We start from the raw sequence: 16477 nt of genomic DNA on the forward strand, positions 1-16477 counted from the left end.
TACATTTTCTTTTAATGTGTGTATACTTAATTATGCTTATTGAGAAAAATAAAAGGAAGTGAACACGTTTACCACTCACTGTTTTAGACTTCTAGTAGCAATATTAAGACACTTTCTGCAATAAAAAAAATATATGTTAAGACACATTCTTGTAGAGCGGCAATTATTTATTTGACGTGTGAATTTGGTGCAAACTTAACTTGAAATTAACAAGTTAATTAAGGTTGATTGGTCTAACATGTTTAATTAAATAGGTCGGGTTAAGTTTGTCTTATATAGGTTTATATGTTTCAATACGACCTAAATTTGACATGCAATATTTAGAGCTAACAAGTTTTTACACGTCTTGCGAACTTGACATGAATTCAAATTTAAATTAGCAGATTAAAGTTGAAAAGTTTGACATATTTATCTAAATGGATCAGGTTAGAGTTTATGTATATAATTTTATTTCTGTGCTTTAATATGACTCGAACATGACGTGCGAACATGAATTATCAGCCTTACATCAGTGTTATGTTCCTACGCTGTCTGACTTACTTGAACCATGTCTGCATTTTCATCTCAGAGCCAGTTTTTGGCGCTTTTTAACTTTCCATTCTTCTCTTTCTCCGGTTTAACCCTGAAAGCCAGCATGGCGACTCAGTTTCCAATGAATTAAGAACCAATCAATGTAAGAAATTTTCCATGGGTGCACAGATGGAGCATTTGGTAGCTGGTTGACGTTGGATTAACCAAGAGATTCTCTCTTGCAGTAGACAGGTGCTTGATTCAATGGTTAGGCCCCAGAAATGGACAATCTTTTGTTTCAATTTGTCAAAAATGATGGGTTTTGTTTTGTGGTTGAAAATCAACATTGGTTTTTCAAGGGAAGATTTTCAAAAACAAAAATCAATACGAGATTCTCTGTGTGTGTCCTCAGTCCAGGCTAGCTGTACTTCTCCTTCGCCTAAAAGAAGGCATCTGGTAAGAGGGTAAAAGCAACTTGATTGTAAAAAGTACTGCATGCTGTCTTACAAGTCTGATGCAAAGTTACAACACCAAGACAAGAGACAAATTGTGGGCTTCTGCATACAGATATGTGATCAGAATGTTGTCCCCTTTTAGTAGGACCCTCAATTTTCCATATGCCTTGAATGATTTATATAGTATATATTTTACTCACTTGTAAATTTTTTGCAGTAACTTTTGAAATGCATTGAGCTATGGAAATTTTCTGAAGTACGGTGGTTTTCGTGGATCTTTATCTCTATGTATCTATGGCTGTCGGGTTAGGCTGCCAGCAGGCACTGTTTGGATTCGTTTTTTGAAAGCTTCCTTCCAACTTGCGCTTTTAATCAGCTTTGTACAAAAGCAACAAATGAAGACAATATTTATAGCTCCGACAGAATATGAGAACAAATGGTCTTGTCATTTATTGCTACTATATTTGCAGTCCATGAATATGAGAATTGACATTATATAATTAGCTTCTTTAACGCTAGTGTAAATGCTTTGCACTCTAATTTGCTATCGGCAAGATAAGAAAGGTTTAAATCTTCCTTACTTATTAGAAGGCTATGTGCCTGATTGTTTGCTGTCAGCTCACAAAAAGGCCATAAAGGGCATTCTCGTCCAGCTAGCAAAGTAACGCAAATGTTATTTTTGCCAGCCGGAATACTAAAATGAGCAACATCTGGCTCAACAAATTTGTGAGCGATACGGTACTCACTACTCACCTAATTTGGTGAGCACTCACCAAATATGAAAAGAACATTAAAAAAATTCAGACATTCTCTCCTCTAATAAAATAAACTAATCTTTAAAAAATATATATTTAAATAAATGTAGTTACTTTGAAAAATTGGTAACTTAAATAGAGAAAAGTATTTTTTTTTTTAGTTAAAATATAGAATAAATTTATTATACACATTTTTAATATTACATGGAGCTTTCGAATATTGAAAATTATTCTTTCAATTTACAGCAAGTAATGATTTGGACTTTGGCTAAAGCTCGCAACTTATTGATTAACAAGACAGATAATATTAAAGAAAGCAATTGGTCAATGATTGAACTTTGATATATATTATGACATCAAGCGGCTGATAAAAGCCAGATGACAGTTCCTAGGATCTTGAATTTTGACAGGAAACTTTGATACTGTCTATTTTCCATATTCTTAAGAAAAAGAATGCACTAGCCTGAGCAAACTTGATGTAGGCAGCGTAATACTTAAACAAATTTCTGATATTGGAACAAACTGTAAAATATAGCTGTAATGAGAATTTAGATGACTCCTATTCAATGAATAATACTTGCTTGAATCTTTCATCAGCAGGAAATTGATTAGCACAAGCAAAGCAGCTGGCTTTCCAAATATTCCAACAACAAATTAAGTATAGGGAGTATCATTTTGTTAAGGGATCTTAAGTTTATAGATTTGAATCCAATAGTATTATATTAATCACATAGTACTCTCGTTGTTTCTATCCAATGTGGGACTGGACCACTCCCACACAAGAATATTCCTACAATTTCAAACATATGTAAAATTTACATTGCCAAGTGGAAGAAAGTTATAATTACCCAAAAAAAAGGGTCAATTTGGATTGTATTTTCAGGCTGCCTTCAAGTTCAACATCTTCAAAAACACCAATTTAATACCTGCAAAACAAGAAGAAAATGGTAATGATGAGCCATCAATCTTCTCACTTTCCAATAATTAACAGAAAAATAAAGGGACAGTAGATAATTATACTCATACATCGAAACAAGCTTTGCGTTTTCTTCCACGCCGACCATGCATGACGCTTCTGAATTTTTTAAGAGTATCTTGTTCCGTGAATATCTTCCCGGAGGAGCTCATGAACACCCGTCTTTGGACCGGAGGAGACCACAATCCACTTTTCTCGTAATCGAAGTCGAATTCAGAGACATCATAGAACTTCTGAGCAAGTCGGTCGGAAACAGACCTGGAAACTAGCTGAACTCTTGGGGGAGGAGAGGTCATTGACAAATCTGAAGAAGAAGGACAATTAATGTTTTGGATAAAATACAAGAAAAAGCTTGGTGGGAAAACTGGAAAAGAGACAAGATTTTAATTTAGAAGGCTAAGGAAAAGGTGGGGAACCATGATGAGGACGTGCATGGCTGTATGCAATCATGGGAGATCGTGGTGGCATGATGGGAGATTCTTATTTGGTGAATGATTATCATGAGGTTCCAAGTTTGGAAGAAGTTGCACTATATTTAGCTCGGAAATTTGAAAAGATATTATCATATTTTATCCATGTGGGACAATGTTTGGTGGATATATATATATATATATATATATATAGCACATGTGTATTTGTGGAGTTGTGGACCCTATTTACATGGGTCCTACTTAAGGTTTTTATTCCAATGGTTGGTAAGCATGATTGATCCACATGTAGTCCTATTATATGTTCTGGTTCATGTGACATGAATGATAGAAAATTATAAATTTCATTATTTCATTTTTTTTCTTTTAAGTGTTGGTTTAAACTTCTCTCGATGATTCCATTATTCAATTAAAATAAGAAGTAAATTACGGAAATAAAATTTGAAATCAAAACATCTAATATGTTATTATGTTAAATCATCAATTATTTCAAAATCTTAAGTTTAGAAAAAATTATGAAATTTAATTATTTGATTGAAATTTTACTATTTTTAGTTTTCTAAGAAATTAAAAAAATAGGAAGGTATTTGTGTGACCAGAAAATTAATGAAAATTATCATGGTACTTTAAGCTTAGTTTGCCATTCAGGGATTTGATTAATTAATATTGGTCCAATGCATGTCAAGAAAATTAATTAATTAGCATTTCTTTGTTTGTTAAATCATTCTTTTTCTCCTCTTTCTCTCTTCTTCTAGACAACACCAAGATAAATTTCAGGCTAGATCTTTCCTCTTTTTCTTTCATGGTAATAGTGCTCAGTGTATTCTCTGTAGGCTCCTCTGGTCTCCGTTTTTGGTGAGTTGCTTTAGATCTAGTTTGTAGATCTAGATTTAGATCCAGATCTAGTCTATTCAACCTTAGATCTGATCGTCTTCTTCGGCTAAGGCGTGTCTTCCAAAGGGATGTCTACGATACCGTGCTCCTCCACTACTGCTTGTGGGGTTTTTATTATTTGTTTTTTATTATTTTGTTTGTCCTGGCCTTCGGGTTAAGGATGGATTTATTATCCTGGCCTTCGGGTTGAGGATGAAATATATCGGTGTGGGGGCACAGCTGAAATTTTAGTTTCTAGTTGTTTTTTATTTTAGTTTTTGTATTTGGGCTACCCATGTTCTAGATCTAGTCTGCACGAAGCAGATATGTTTCTTAAATGTAATTGTACATGGGTTAGCGGAAGCGTGAAGTCATTTTTATAACTTTGTAACCTTCATAGCTTTTTGTTATGATTTTTCAGAGCTGTATGCTCAGTGATGTAAGAGTTTTATGTTAGTTAAATTTCATTAATGTAAGTTCCATATTTTTCCAAAAAAAAAAAAAATCATTCTTTTTCTCACTTTTGTTTTTTTTTTTTTGTTCAAATCAATTCAAAACATAAAAAGCTTAAAATTGTTTTCACTTTTATGTCACATCAAAATAATTTTTTAAAATTATTTTGATTTTCAAAAGTAAAACTAATTCAAGGGCAGACCAATCCAAGGTATCAATTATATATTAAAGATTTATGTAACAAATTAGTCAACTTACAAGACCTTTATAATCTAAGATTCAATTTGCAACCTGGCAAACGACTTGTTCACTCCAAAATTCTGGTGGCCAAAGATATTTTTCGTTTAATTGATGAAGAACTAAAAGAAAGAATGTGTCTGTTTAATACACCTGCGTCCTGCACCATCATCTACGTACGCACGTGCATGGGGCATATGTGCATAATACTCTTTAAACGAATTTCCATATACATATACGCAGAAAACATTTCAAAGTAAAAAATGTATAAAGGACATTTCACCACTTATTTATATATTTATTTTATTTTTTGTAATGAATTTTACATGCAATGATGTTATTTGGTTAGAACACATGTCTTGTTGTAATAATGCAGTATCATGTAATGATCAGTTATGGAATGATGTAGTAAGAGCACAAATGATCAACTAGTTAAATTTCGATATCTATTTCTCATAATCAGTAAAAATTAAAACAACAATTGGAAAAAATAATAATATTATAAATAAATTAAAAAATCACAAATACCAGCGACAACAAATATGCCTCAGATGCCTATTTGTTTATCGACAACAAAAGTATCACTAGTGACGACAAAGGTCGTCTCTACACAAATGTGCATCTACCAATTAAAGGTCTTTTTCATCATTTTCTCTCTTTCTCACTTGCAATTCTTCTCTTCCAAAACTCTTTAAAATTATAAAAGATTTCCAAACAAAATATAGATATTCATGCATATATATAATTACATTAGTTTTGAGAACTTTTTAACAAAATTCACTTATGGTTGTAATAAAAGGTCAAATGAAAGGTACAGTACATTATTTGACAACTGAAATTTCTTATTAAATGGTACGTTGACTTCAGTCAAAACCCAATCATGGGTTTACAAATAAAGAAAGAAAAATACAATGTGAAATTATATTTCTCACACATACCAGAATAACTCTAAGGGAGATTAAATTGAAGTTTTATGGATAACAATTGAAAAGTCTTGATTTTTGCTAAATTCCTTCCTTGGCCTCCCATGTCTACTGAGCAATTGATGGGGTCTGCATCTTCCATTTGCTAGAAAAGTCCATGTTTACGTGGCCGAAAAAGAAATCTAGACCAATATGTTGAGCGGATTATATCAAACCAAAGATCATAATGTAGCAAAACAAACAGAATAATTGGGACACCAGCCAAAGCAATTATAACAATTGGAATCCTTATTGTTTTGGTCTTATAGACCAAAAAGCAAGTTGCACTGAAGGCGACCACCATGCCAACTATGGAGATGAAGAGTGCAGTAAGTCCAAACACCAACCTTCCAGGTAATGATTTGAGGAAATCCTCTTCTTTGTAACGAGATGTAAGAATTGACAAGAAAATTAATATTGAACTCGAAGAGGATAAGAATGCTATTGCATCTGATATGAAAAATACCATAAACCAGTTACTTCCTAAAAAGATAGGAGTGCCATTTTCTTGTTGATTTCCACCTGGTACAGTGAAAGCTGCAGCAAAAACTACAGTGGCAATCAATGTTGCCACAAGCATGCAATAGTTTGATGTGTCCTTCATCCACGTTTCACCATCTCTTTGCAATTTTTTATGTGTCTCTATAAATATATCCTCAGGGGTTTGGCCTTTCAAATTCTTCTCACGCAAGTATGCAGGCGGCATAATCTTTTCTATCTCCTACAATAACCACAGTATAAATTGTATAGCGAAAGTGCAACCAATATATATGCAACTAGAAGAAATTAAGGAAGTTGGAATAATATCAATACCCACCTTAAACCATAATAATTCTCGTTGCATTTGAAGAGCTGCACCTGATACAATATTTAGCCTCTTTGATGGAGCCAATTGTCCAGCAAAATGTAGCATGTTGTTACGATTTTTGTCATGAAAGAGTATAATGATATCCTTGAGAGCACCTATTTCATATATTAGATTGAATACACTCTCTTGCCGATATAAAACAGAAATATGAAATAAACTTCTGTAGTCTTGATCAACCTCATATATGAGATCCGGATGAGAGCGTAAAAGTATGGTTAGAAATTCAACATTTCCTAATTCCGCAGCAACAAAAAGTAAAGAGGAATGTTTGTCAACAAAGCTTGAGAACTGTTTGTCAGGCAATATTTGAATATTTTTCCAAAGGCCTTCAATTAACTGATGGGCTAACGTCTGCATGAAAGCTTTGTTCCGGACCCCTTTGTACCCTAGGATTAGGAAAAGAAGCCATTCATAGGTCATTAGGTAAAAATGGATTAAATCTGTATCAATGACACTGGCACGATCTATAAAAAGAAAATAATATTGAAATTTGAATTTAAAAATGAAGATAATGAAATGCTTTAATGCAATTACTAGTTCTGAACTTTTTTTGGATAAGTTTTGTCTTTGCATGTCTTTTGAAGCATATCAAATGCAACAAGCTCTAGTCTAATTGCAAATGATTCAGATTCTACTTGCAAATTAGCCTATAGCCCGCGCTATAGCAAAAATGTCTTAAAAAGAATAACAAAAAATATAAATAATAATAATGAAAAAAAAAATTTCTTTAAATTCAAACAACTATTTATCTCTGCCATTTGGTTACGGCCGCAATTCGGTGGATTGTATTAAACCAATATTAATTAAACAATAAAAAAAAAAATCATAAAATGCTACTTCTAACATGTTTACCCACTCTAAAACCATATATTAAATCTTGATTCTTTTTCAACCTACTTTTATTAACCATATTGGTTAATGAAATTTTTATATAGTTATTCAATGTATATGCACCCAAGTATGAAAATGCTAGAAGTTTCAGGCTTTAAAAATTTTAGTCACCCTAGATCCATTTAAAATGTTAAATTTGGTTATTGGGGCGTGGTAGTATGCACTACAAAAAAACTTAGAGTTATGGACATTTTTAAGGTGACATTTTAGGCCAGAAAATGTCTTTATTTAATTAGGGACGTTCAAATAGTGACATTTTGTAAATGTTCCAAATAAAGTATCTAAAATTAAAATTAGGAATGTTTAAACAGTGAACTGACAAATCGCCTTAAAAGGGGGCATGTGTACAGTGCACGTCTCCTTTTAAAAGGGAACATTTTATACTTTAAATGTCCCTAATCTTTAAGAAATTTTAAAAAAAAATTCCCAAAAAATTATATATATATCATAAAAAATCAAATTAATTTTATTTTTTTAAATAAAATAAATTTAAAATAAAAAATAAAAAATTAGAGGGGTGGCTGCCGCATTGGTGGTGGGGCTGGCTCGAAGGCCACCCCGGAAATTTCCAAAAACAAGTATTTTGAAAATTTTGACAAGATTTAACAGAAAATCCTAATTATTGAGTAATTGAAAGAAATTAAAAGTTTGATACCCTTAATTGAAAGTTTTTAAATTTTAGGAGTAGTGTCAAATTAATTAAACAAGTGGAAGTTCAAGAAATTTTGTGAAGTTTTTCCAAAAAAATATGTTGTATTAGTTTTTTTGGGAGATTTCAGTATAAAAATTTATATATTATGTGTATTTTGAATTTTCGGCCAAGAGAAGTTTCTCCCCTGCTAGTCGACAATTCGTAAGAACAATATTTTGGGGTTGATTGAAATTTTGCCGGAAGAAAAAGTGTAGATCATGATTTGATCAACGTAATAAAAACAAGTGGTTGGCAAATATATAAGTTGGGGTTGGAGGCAAACTAACAGGAGTTTAAGAATCTTTCCGATGTTGACATCTGACTTCTAGTGTCAATTGCAAAAGGTTTCTTTGCCAACACTTCCAATGCTATACGCCCTTTGTTGTCCTCGGCAGTTGCTAAAGTTGTATCCCTTCTCAGAATATCCAATGCTATATCTGTTCAACCAATCAACACAATATTAGCTTGGAAAAAAAAAAAAACACAATATTAATTTGATGAGTGTCAAAGGTTGGTTCAAAAATATATATATGATATTAATGAAATTGCAACAATATTAGAAGTGGTTACATACATACCATACAAATTAGTGGAAATAATATTATTAAGGAGATCAATGCGTTCGCTGGCAGTCAACTGTTCAAAAGGAGTTGCAGAGTAATATAGATACGACACCATGTCTCTATTTTCCATCAAAGATGCCATGAGAAGTGGTAAAAGATGGTTGCTACCACGGATCAATGGCAATTTACTGTTTATTTTTACCATTTCCTCGGCAATTTTCACAATTCCTGATACAGCAGCAAAGCAGAAGGCTGTGTTACCATATCCATCTTTCAATTTTAAGTCATCCGGACTCATCCATTTCAGCACTTCTTTTACATACGTATCATGTTTTGATGCAGCTGCAATGTGAAGAATATTTTGATTGCCTTTTGTTATGGGAGCTCGAACGGCAGCCGGATAGTTCTCAAGTATGGCCTTTGTAGCTTGCCAATCACCCTTTAGCCCAGCTTGATAGAGGGGAAGATAGATGTTAAGGTATTCAAATCTTTTTTCCCCTGAAAATTTTCACATTATAACTTATAATGTGAAAAACGCTATGCCGACTCCAAAAACTTGTTTATCACAATTTATGCGGAATTAATATTATGAAGCAATAAACAATTCAATCACCCAAAATATATAAAGCAATAAAAAGGCAGACACAGATATTTTGGTTACGAAGAGGAAACCTTTTAGAAAACGTTCTAAAAGTAAAACCTCTCCGGGGCAGCCAAACCCAGGAAATCACTATCAAAAGATTATCCAGAGATTACAGACACTAGGAACACTTACAACCCTTTGCAAGACCTTGACTCTGTAAGATCGACAAGCCTACAACTCGTCTCCGCGCTCACAATCTTCTTCAACGTGATTCTCCTTTACCGGACCCTTCCGATAGACTTCTCAACCGTAGATTTATCAAAGGAATAATTAAAACTCTAAGAGATTCACTTTAACGCTCACCACATATGATCTCTCTTAGCACAGCCTCCGACGAACTCTTTGGGGGTGAAAATTCGTGCCTCTCTCTTCTATAATGATGTATATATACCCCCGACAAAACCCTAGACCTAAACCACTTAAAATCACGTTTTTGGGCCTCAAACTTACGAGGTGTCCGGACATGTTAATGGGCTGTCCGGACACGGCTTTACGGAGCAAAATTTGAGTTTCTGGAAATGAGGTCCGGACCCGGGGAAGGCATGTCCGGACATGGGTGCTGTCCAGTCTTGATCAACAGCCCCGATCGATGGGCTTTTGTGGTCCGATTGAGCTGAAATTTTGCAAGGACGTTCATAACACATGAATCTACATTATGAACGGTGGAGATTGGATTATGAGTATTCTATATCAGTGTTTGAGCCGTGAACAGTAACATCTGCATTTTGGAACTGAATTAAGCCAATACAAGAACTAACATAATGAATATTTCAAAAACTTCATGTGAATAAAGAGAAAGGGAGATCGATCACTTACTCTCATGACTATCACTTTCAACATCTCCCGTTGAGCTTTCCTCGTCTACATCTGTGTGCTCCAATTCTTCTTGTAATGTCCTTGCTGCGTTCCAGTCAGCCAAACCTCGTAGAAGAGAGCTTAGCGCTGGCTGAATTTCAATGAAAAGCGGCCACAGAGCCTTAGGACTTGCATCTTCAGCATCCGATTCCAAGTTTGATATATCTGGTTGTTGATATGGAGCCCTTTGAGGATGACTCGTTTGCAGATCCAAGATATCTTCTTGTTCAGAAGAAGCCCCTTGAGGATGACCGTCTTCCATTTGTTTCTTCTTTTCTATAAGAAACAAAATTAAATATAAAATAACACCTAATGAATCTGATAATATTATGCCTCAATAGTACCTTCACGTACGTGTAAACTATCAAGCAATACAAGATAACGAGACAAAGCAAAAAAAGGAAATAAAGCAATGGCTGCAATGTATAACGGTTAGTAACAGAGTAATCACTTGTATAAATAAATCATCAGTGAAAAGAAATGCATTAAGGGAAAAATATTATAGTCCCTAATATTTCTCGGTGTTTCTTCCTCTCTCCCTCTTACCTTCTCAATAGTCAGTAACTTCCATATAAACTAGCTAGCAGGCTGCCTATACTAATTTTTTGCCGCAACTCATGCGGCTGCTTTTTTTAAGAATATGTTTGGAATTACGATTTTGTAAGTTAAAAATGCGTTTTTAAACAAATCATGAAAACTGCCTCGTTTGAGAGTGTGTTTTAAGAAAACATGAAGGTTACACGTAATTGATGCGTTTTTTTATAAATCTAAATTAATGTCAAACTACAAATTTAACAAATGCGTAACGACATTTTTCAAAAATTGTATTTTCAAATCCAGAGTTTTGAAATAGTATAATGTATAACTAAGGATAAAAGATACATCATAAAATCGAAATTAATTATGAAACCTTTCATCACAGCCGACGCTAGAGTACGTACTTTAATTCACAAAGGACCTTATTGAACTTTGATTTCACATCACTAAACTAAAGAAGATGACATATTAAGGAACTAGGTTTCAGGTTAAATACTGAAATATTATATATATATACTAAAATTTAGAAAATTTATATTTCTTTTGATTATTTTCTGGTTCTTTTTATACTTTTTTTTCTTAAGAAAAACGAAATTTCTATGTCTAAGGATATACTTCATCACATGTGAAATGCTTCACCTGCAATAGATAAACTATTCTCTAATATATTAAACATAATCCTTGGACAAATTTCAACATGCCATTTTACCCCCAAAAAATATGTTGGTGATGCTCTTCCATAGCTAGCAGCTCCCTGAATAAAATAACTCCAACCCCAAAATCTACACCTTTTTTTTTTTTTTTTGGTTTCACAGTTTCGAAGAGGAATTTGATCAGTAATATATGATATTTATGAGAAATGAAAGCAATTTCAAGCAATTTACTCAAAGTTATATCTAATGCGAATGCGCTTTGATAATGTAAGCTAGGATTTCGCTTGGTATTTTGAATGCTTCAAATTGAAAATTTGTATTTATTTACTAATTATAATTGGTGTGCATGGATTAATCGGAAAATTTTGACATAGATGATGGTGATGAGGGACACGATGAAGAAGATCACATGACAAGAGTATATGAGACAAACAAATACCTTGTATATTGCTAGAGAAGATAATCACTCAGTAATAGAGTGCGCTGGTACACTTTCCCTCAACAAATCAATCCAATCTGAAAGAGTGCAATACATTTCTATCAGCTAGCTTGGAGGATTTATAGCAATGATCAGCATTTTGGAAAAACCTAAGAGACCATTATGAATTTATGACAAAGTCAACGTCAATGAGCTGGTTTTCCATTTTTTTTTCTTAACATGATTAATGTAATTAACCCCAGAGACTTAAAATATATATATATATATACTCGCCAAGTCGCCATCCATAATGTGAAAGTAATTAATTCAACATGTGATGGCTGCAAGTGTGAATGCAGTTAATTGGTTGGCCAAATGTCCCAAACGCAACCATATATTTAAAAATATTTTAGATCGAAATAAATAAACCTTAAAATCAACCCGAGACACTTATAAAAAAAAAAAAAAAATCAACCCGAGACAATGCGCGCAGTAGGTTTCTTAATATTGTAATTATCGATCTCTTTCCTAGAGGCAATGAGGCATGGACTTTTCTTTTCCGGTCCAGATATAAAACAAATTGGTGATCACGTGGATAGCTAGCTTTCTTTGGTTTCTTTGATACACTCCATATTATATATATATATATATATATATATATATATATATATATAATAAAAGAGTTTTGTAACATAGGTAAAAGTTGAGAATTGATTTGGTAGGGAATACATTTGAAATAATTAAGTCTTATATTAGCGTCTACAAAAGAAAATTGGTTGGAAAAAATTTCAGAGAATGATTTATTTTTTGAGAAGTATTTTGATTTTGAAAATAATTTTTAATTATTTTAAAAAATATGTTAGTGATGAGTTACCGTCAGGCCGATTGAGAAAGATCGTGTTTCTGCACACAATCATTCAATATACTCAAAGGAATTAATTGAGCTCTGAGAGAGAGTATGAGAAAATCCTTTAGTACCTTGTGTAGGGATCTATTTATAGGCTTGAGGAGTTGAAATAGGCTTGAACTAGTTCTTCTCTTGTTTGAGTTGGTTTGAGAATCCAGAGTTGAGATAGAACTCAACAGCTATTATATACAAATAATCTTGAGTAGCCATCTTGTAGAGATAGTCTTGAATTCATGGGAGCATGAGCTAGGATTGAGCTTCTTTATTCCAATACAATCCCAATTAGAATATATCTTCTATTAATTAATTAAATAGCCATTGCTATTTAATTAATATCTTCATGGGCCTATCATTGGTCATTGGGCTCAGATTTGATGGACTTATAGTGTGAATTTATTCTTAATTAACAATTTTCATCTTTTGTCTATCAATATCTCTTGTCCACCTTCGTACAAGAGATATCAGGTTATTCATTGGACTGTTAAGCCATCGAGTCTTCTAGCGTTGATCAACCCGTTTCAAGAAGATTCATCCCAGATTCTAGATCTCGTTAATTCTAAGGAGGAGCCCATTCCATAAGGAAGATGATAGGAAGGCGGGCTTGATCGAAGGCATACATAGTTGGCTGGTTATTTGTCTTTCCCATCCTTGCAGCTACTACAGGTGCCCGGAATTCATGGATTCTCTGGTAGAGGGGAGTCGAGGTGGAATTCTTTCGTGGGTTGGCTTAAAAGAAGTCCCAATTGCAGTAGGAGTAGCTACTTGTTTTATGGCTTTAATTTGAGCTTCAGATCCTGAATCTCTATAAATGGGGCCTATCATTGGTCATTGGGCTGAAATTTGATGGACTTATAGTGTGAATTTATTCCTAACAATTTTCATCTTTTGTCTATTAATATCTCTTGTCCACCTTCGTACAAGAGATTGATAAATCCACCGCTTGCTTTTTTCGATAAGAGTTTAGTGATTTACAGACATGATCAAGTATGTTTGTTTTACTTTACTTCTTTCTTTTCTTTTTTCCTGAGCAATACAGGAGAGAGGGAGAGGGAAAGACTTTGTTGTACTTAATTTAAGTAGATTCTAGAAACTTGAAATACATACAACTAACATGCAGACATTATTTGGGTTGTTAAACTAATCTTAAAATATTAGCTAGTGCACACATGCATTAATACATTACAAAATTTTTTATATTAATCATCTTTTAAAAAAAAAAAAAAAAAAAAAAAAAAATCATCTACTTAATTGATCATCGTTCGTAAGTGTGTATTTATAAGTGACGTCAAGCTCCCACGAAGGCAGTTCTTGCGTATTATCTATCCAGAGAATCTTCGTGTAATTTATTTAGTATTGCAGCAAATTTTTTTTTTTGGATAAATTAATAAAATTAGATGTAAAGGTGAGAGAATCCACCATCCTACATGCAAGACAAAAGAGACAGCTGACAAGGTGAATATTTTATACAAGTGAGCGCACTCAGGGGCAGACTTAAAAACGAGGTTCATTTATTTGACTAACTTGTAAGTTTTTTATTCCATTTTATGTTTCTCTCGCGATCACTACATATTGAGGAAGATAGTTTTATAAATATGGTGGACTTTGTAGCCAAACGCTCCAGCATTTTCTTTAACAGATCGAAAGACTCTGAAGCTGATCAGAGTAGTATGAGACAAACAAATACCTGTACATAAAGAAGATAATCAGTCAAGACTAGGAGCCTCCTTTTCAGCGCAGTTGGCTGAAAAGGAGGCTCAAATGACGGTAATGTGTGATGCCCGTTTTCGCTAGCTCGAAGAAATGATGCTGTCGAGCTCCGCGCCAGATAGAGCTTCCCCACCCTTTGCGATTGTGCGATTGCCGGTCGATAGTGGATCAGGTAATGACATTTTTTAATGGTCAATGTGGTTTTAGAACTGTCCCTATATATATATATATATATATATATATATATATATATGTTCACTTCTAAATTTAGAGTTTGGACATGTTGTAGTCATTCTCATTAATGATATTGTAAATCCTGTTGAATTTGGTTTATATATGGGTTGTGGTTGTGGTTGTGGAAATGCTGGATACGCGTAGATCATATATATGCTTCGTAATTTCAGATCATTTTCACATTTTGAATGGATTATCATTGAAACTATGTATATATCCTGAGGTGTGTGTTGGTAGTGTAGATATAGCGTTGAAGAATTGTTTATCTGACATTTATACACGTCACTAAACCTGAATGTTGTTGAGTATGACCTTCGTATACTTTGACGTTGCTAATCGCTTAGGACTTGATGATTCCTGATTGATTGTTCGAGTGTTTGTTTGCTGATTGATTGTTGTTTAATCATTTGCAATGAGTGCGGAGAAGTAGACCAGTCATGATGGTGTTCACTCAGTTTTTTGTTGCGTGTTTGTACGTAATATATTCACGAATCACTTAAGTTGTATTTCTTATGTTTTGTTGATGTATATATATATATATATATATATATATAGTTGGATTTATTTGTTTATTAACAATATTGATGTATATAGACAATGATGTATATATGTATGTTTTGAGGACATCATCTTGATTGATAGTTCGAATACGACTTGAGAAATTTTCTTTAGGTTGATAGCTATTGATGTTGAGAAATGGATGTATGTTGAGAAATAGATCCAAATGGATGTATCGGATATGGATGTATGTTGAGAAATGATGTATGCTGATGTTGGTAACAATAACAATTAATAGCTATTGTTATCAGGTGTATATATAAATAAATTTCGGAGAAATTTATTAAAAAAAAAAAAAAAATTTTGCATGGTTTTGTAACGTGTCAAAATTGGCATGTTACTATTTAGTAACGTGTCAATTTTGACACGTTACTAAACTACTAAAGTTTAGTAACGTGTCAATTTTGACACGTTACTAAAGTTTAGTAACGTGTCAATTTTAACACATTACTAATATTTAGTAACGTGCCAAAATTGACACATTACTAAGATTTTCGTAACGTGTCAATCTTAAAACGTTACTAAACTTTAGTAACGTGTCAAAATTGACACGTTACGAAAAGCTTAGTAACATGTTAATTTTGGCATGTTACTAAATAGTAATGTGTTAAAATTGACATGTTACTAAAATGGATTTAGCAACACCCAAATTATTAACACACCCGACACGTTACTAACATTTAGTAACGTGTCAACCCTATTGACACTGTAACGATCTGATCTCATATAGCGGAAAAACTGTAATTATCAATACAAAAGTATACTGTTAAAATACTTTTCTTTATACAAAAATACCCAAAGCTATGTCGTACAAGGCATTTATACAAATCTATCCGACAGTCTAAACTCTAGACAAAACTTAACCAACTTGGAATCTCTGTACATCTCAATATGAATCTCTAATCACAACTGCATAATTACCTTGATTTTCCATTCCTGCAAGCACTACAAAAACTGTGAAGTAGTGAGTCAATTGATTTCCGATAATATAAATCATTGTTGAATCATATATAGCAAAATGCTAGACAAGTTATAAAACCACAAAAATCCGTATTATTGGATATCAATATCATACTCAGTAAGTAAGAATACTTACAGTGGATTACATGAATGGATCATCAAAGGTAATTACTTGAAACCCGTTCTGCTGCAGTTGGTCCATACCCATAACAATCCCTTCACTGACTTTCTCTCTCTCTCTCTCTCTTAAACACTCTTAGAAAGAAGAAAGACCGAGTAAAAAGCGGAAGAATGAAGAATATATGCAAGAGATGGGAGAGGAGATGAGTTGTGAAAATTGTGA

The 16477-nt window shown here is 33.2% G+C and overlaps 1 protein-coding gene across 1 annotated transcript; it reads right to left on the reverse strand.

Annotated features, from left to right (window-relative positions):
- Positions 1-5755: 5755 nt before the first annotated feature.
- On the reverse strand, positions 5756-10422 carry LOC132169315 (uncharacterized). The gene is made up of 5 exons (XM_059580369.2): positions 10122-10422; positions 8678-9160; positions 8387-8536; positions 6467-6903; positions 5756-6370 (listed from the first exon to the last, which is right to left on the reverse strand). The coding sequence occupies exons 1-5, from the start codon at positions 10420-10422 to the stop codon at positions 5756-5758; spliced, it is 1986 nt and encodes a 661-aa protein (XP_059436352.2).
- Positions 10423-16477: the final 6055 nt, after the last annotated feature.

Source organism: Corylus avellana, chromosome 1 (genome assembly GCF_965113065.1).
Source record: "Corylus avellana chromosome 1, dhCorAvel1.hap1.2, whole genome shotgun sequence".
Taxonomy (NCBI): domain Eukaryota; kingdom Viridiplantae; phylum Streptophyta; class Magnoliopsida; order Fagales; family Betulaceae; genus Corylus; species Corylus avellana.

Excerpts from the sequence above, each read along its gene's own strand:
- LOC132169315 (XM_059580369.2), bottom strand. The coding sequence starts at position 10,422 with ATGGAAGACGGTCATCCTCAAGGGGCTTCTTCTGAACAAGAAGATATC. Across the intron at positions 6,904-8,386 it reads GGAAAGATTCTTAAACTCCT|GGTACAAAGGGGTCCGGAAC; the intron begins GTTAGTTTGCCT and ends TCCTAATCCTAG. Across the intron at positions 6,371-6,466 it reads GAGAATTATTATGGTTTAAG|GAGATAGAAAAGATTATGCC; the intron begins GTGGGTATTGAT and ends TGGTTATTGTAG.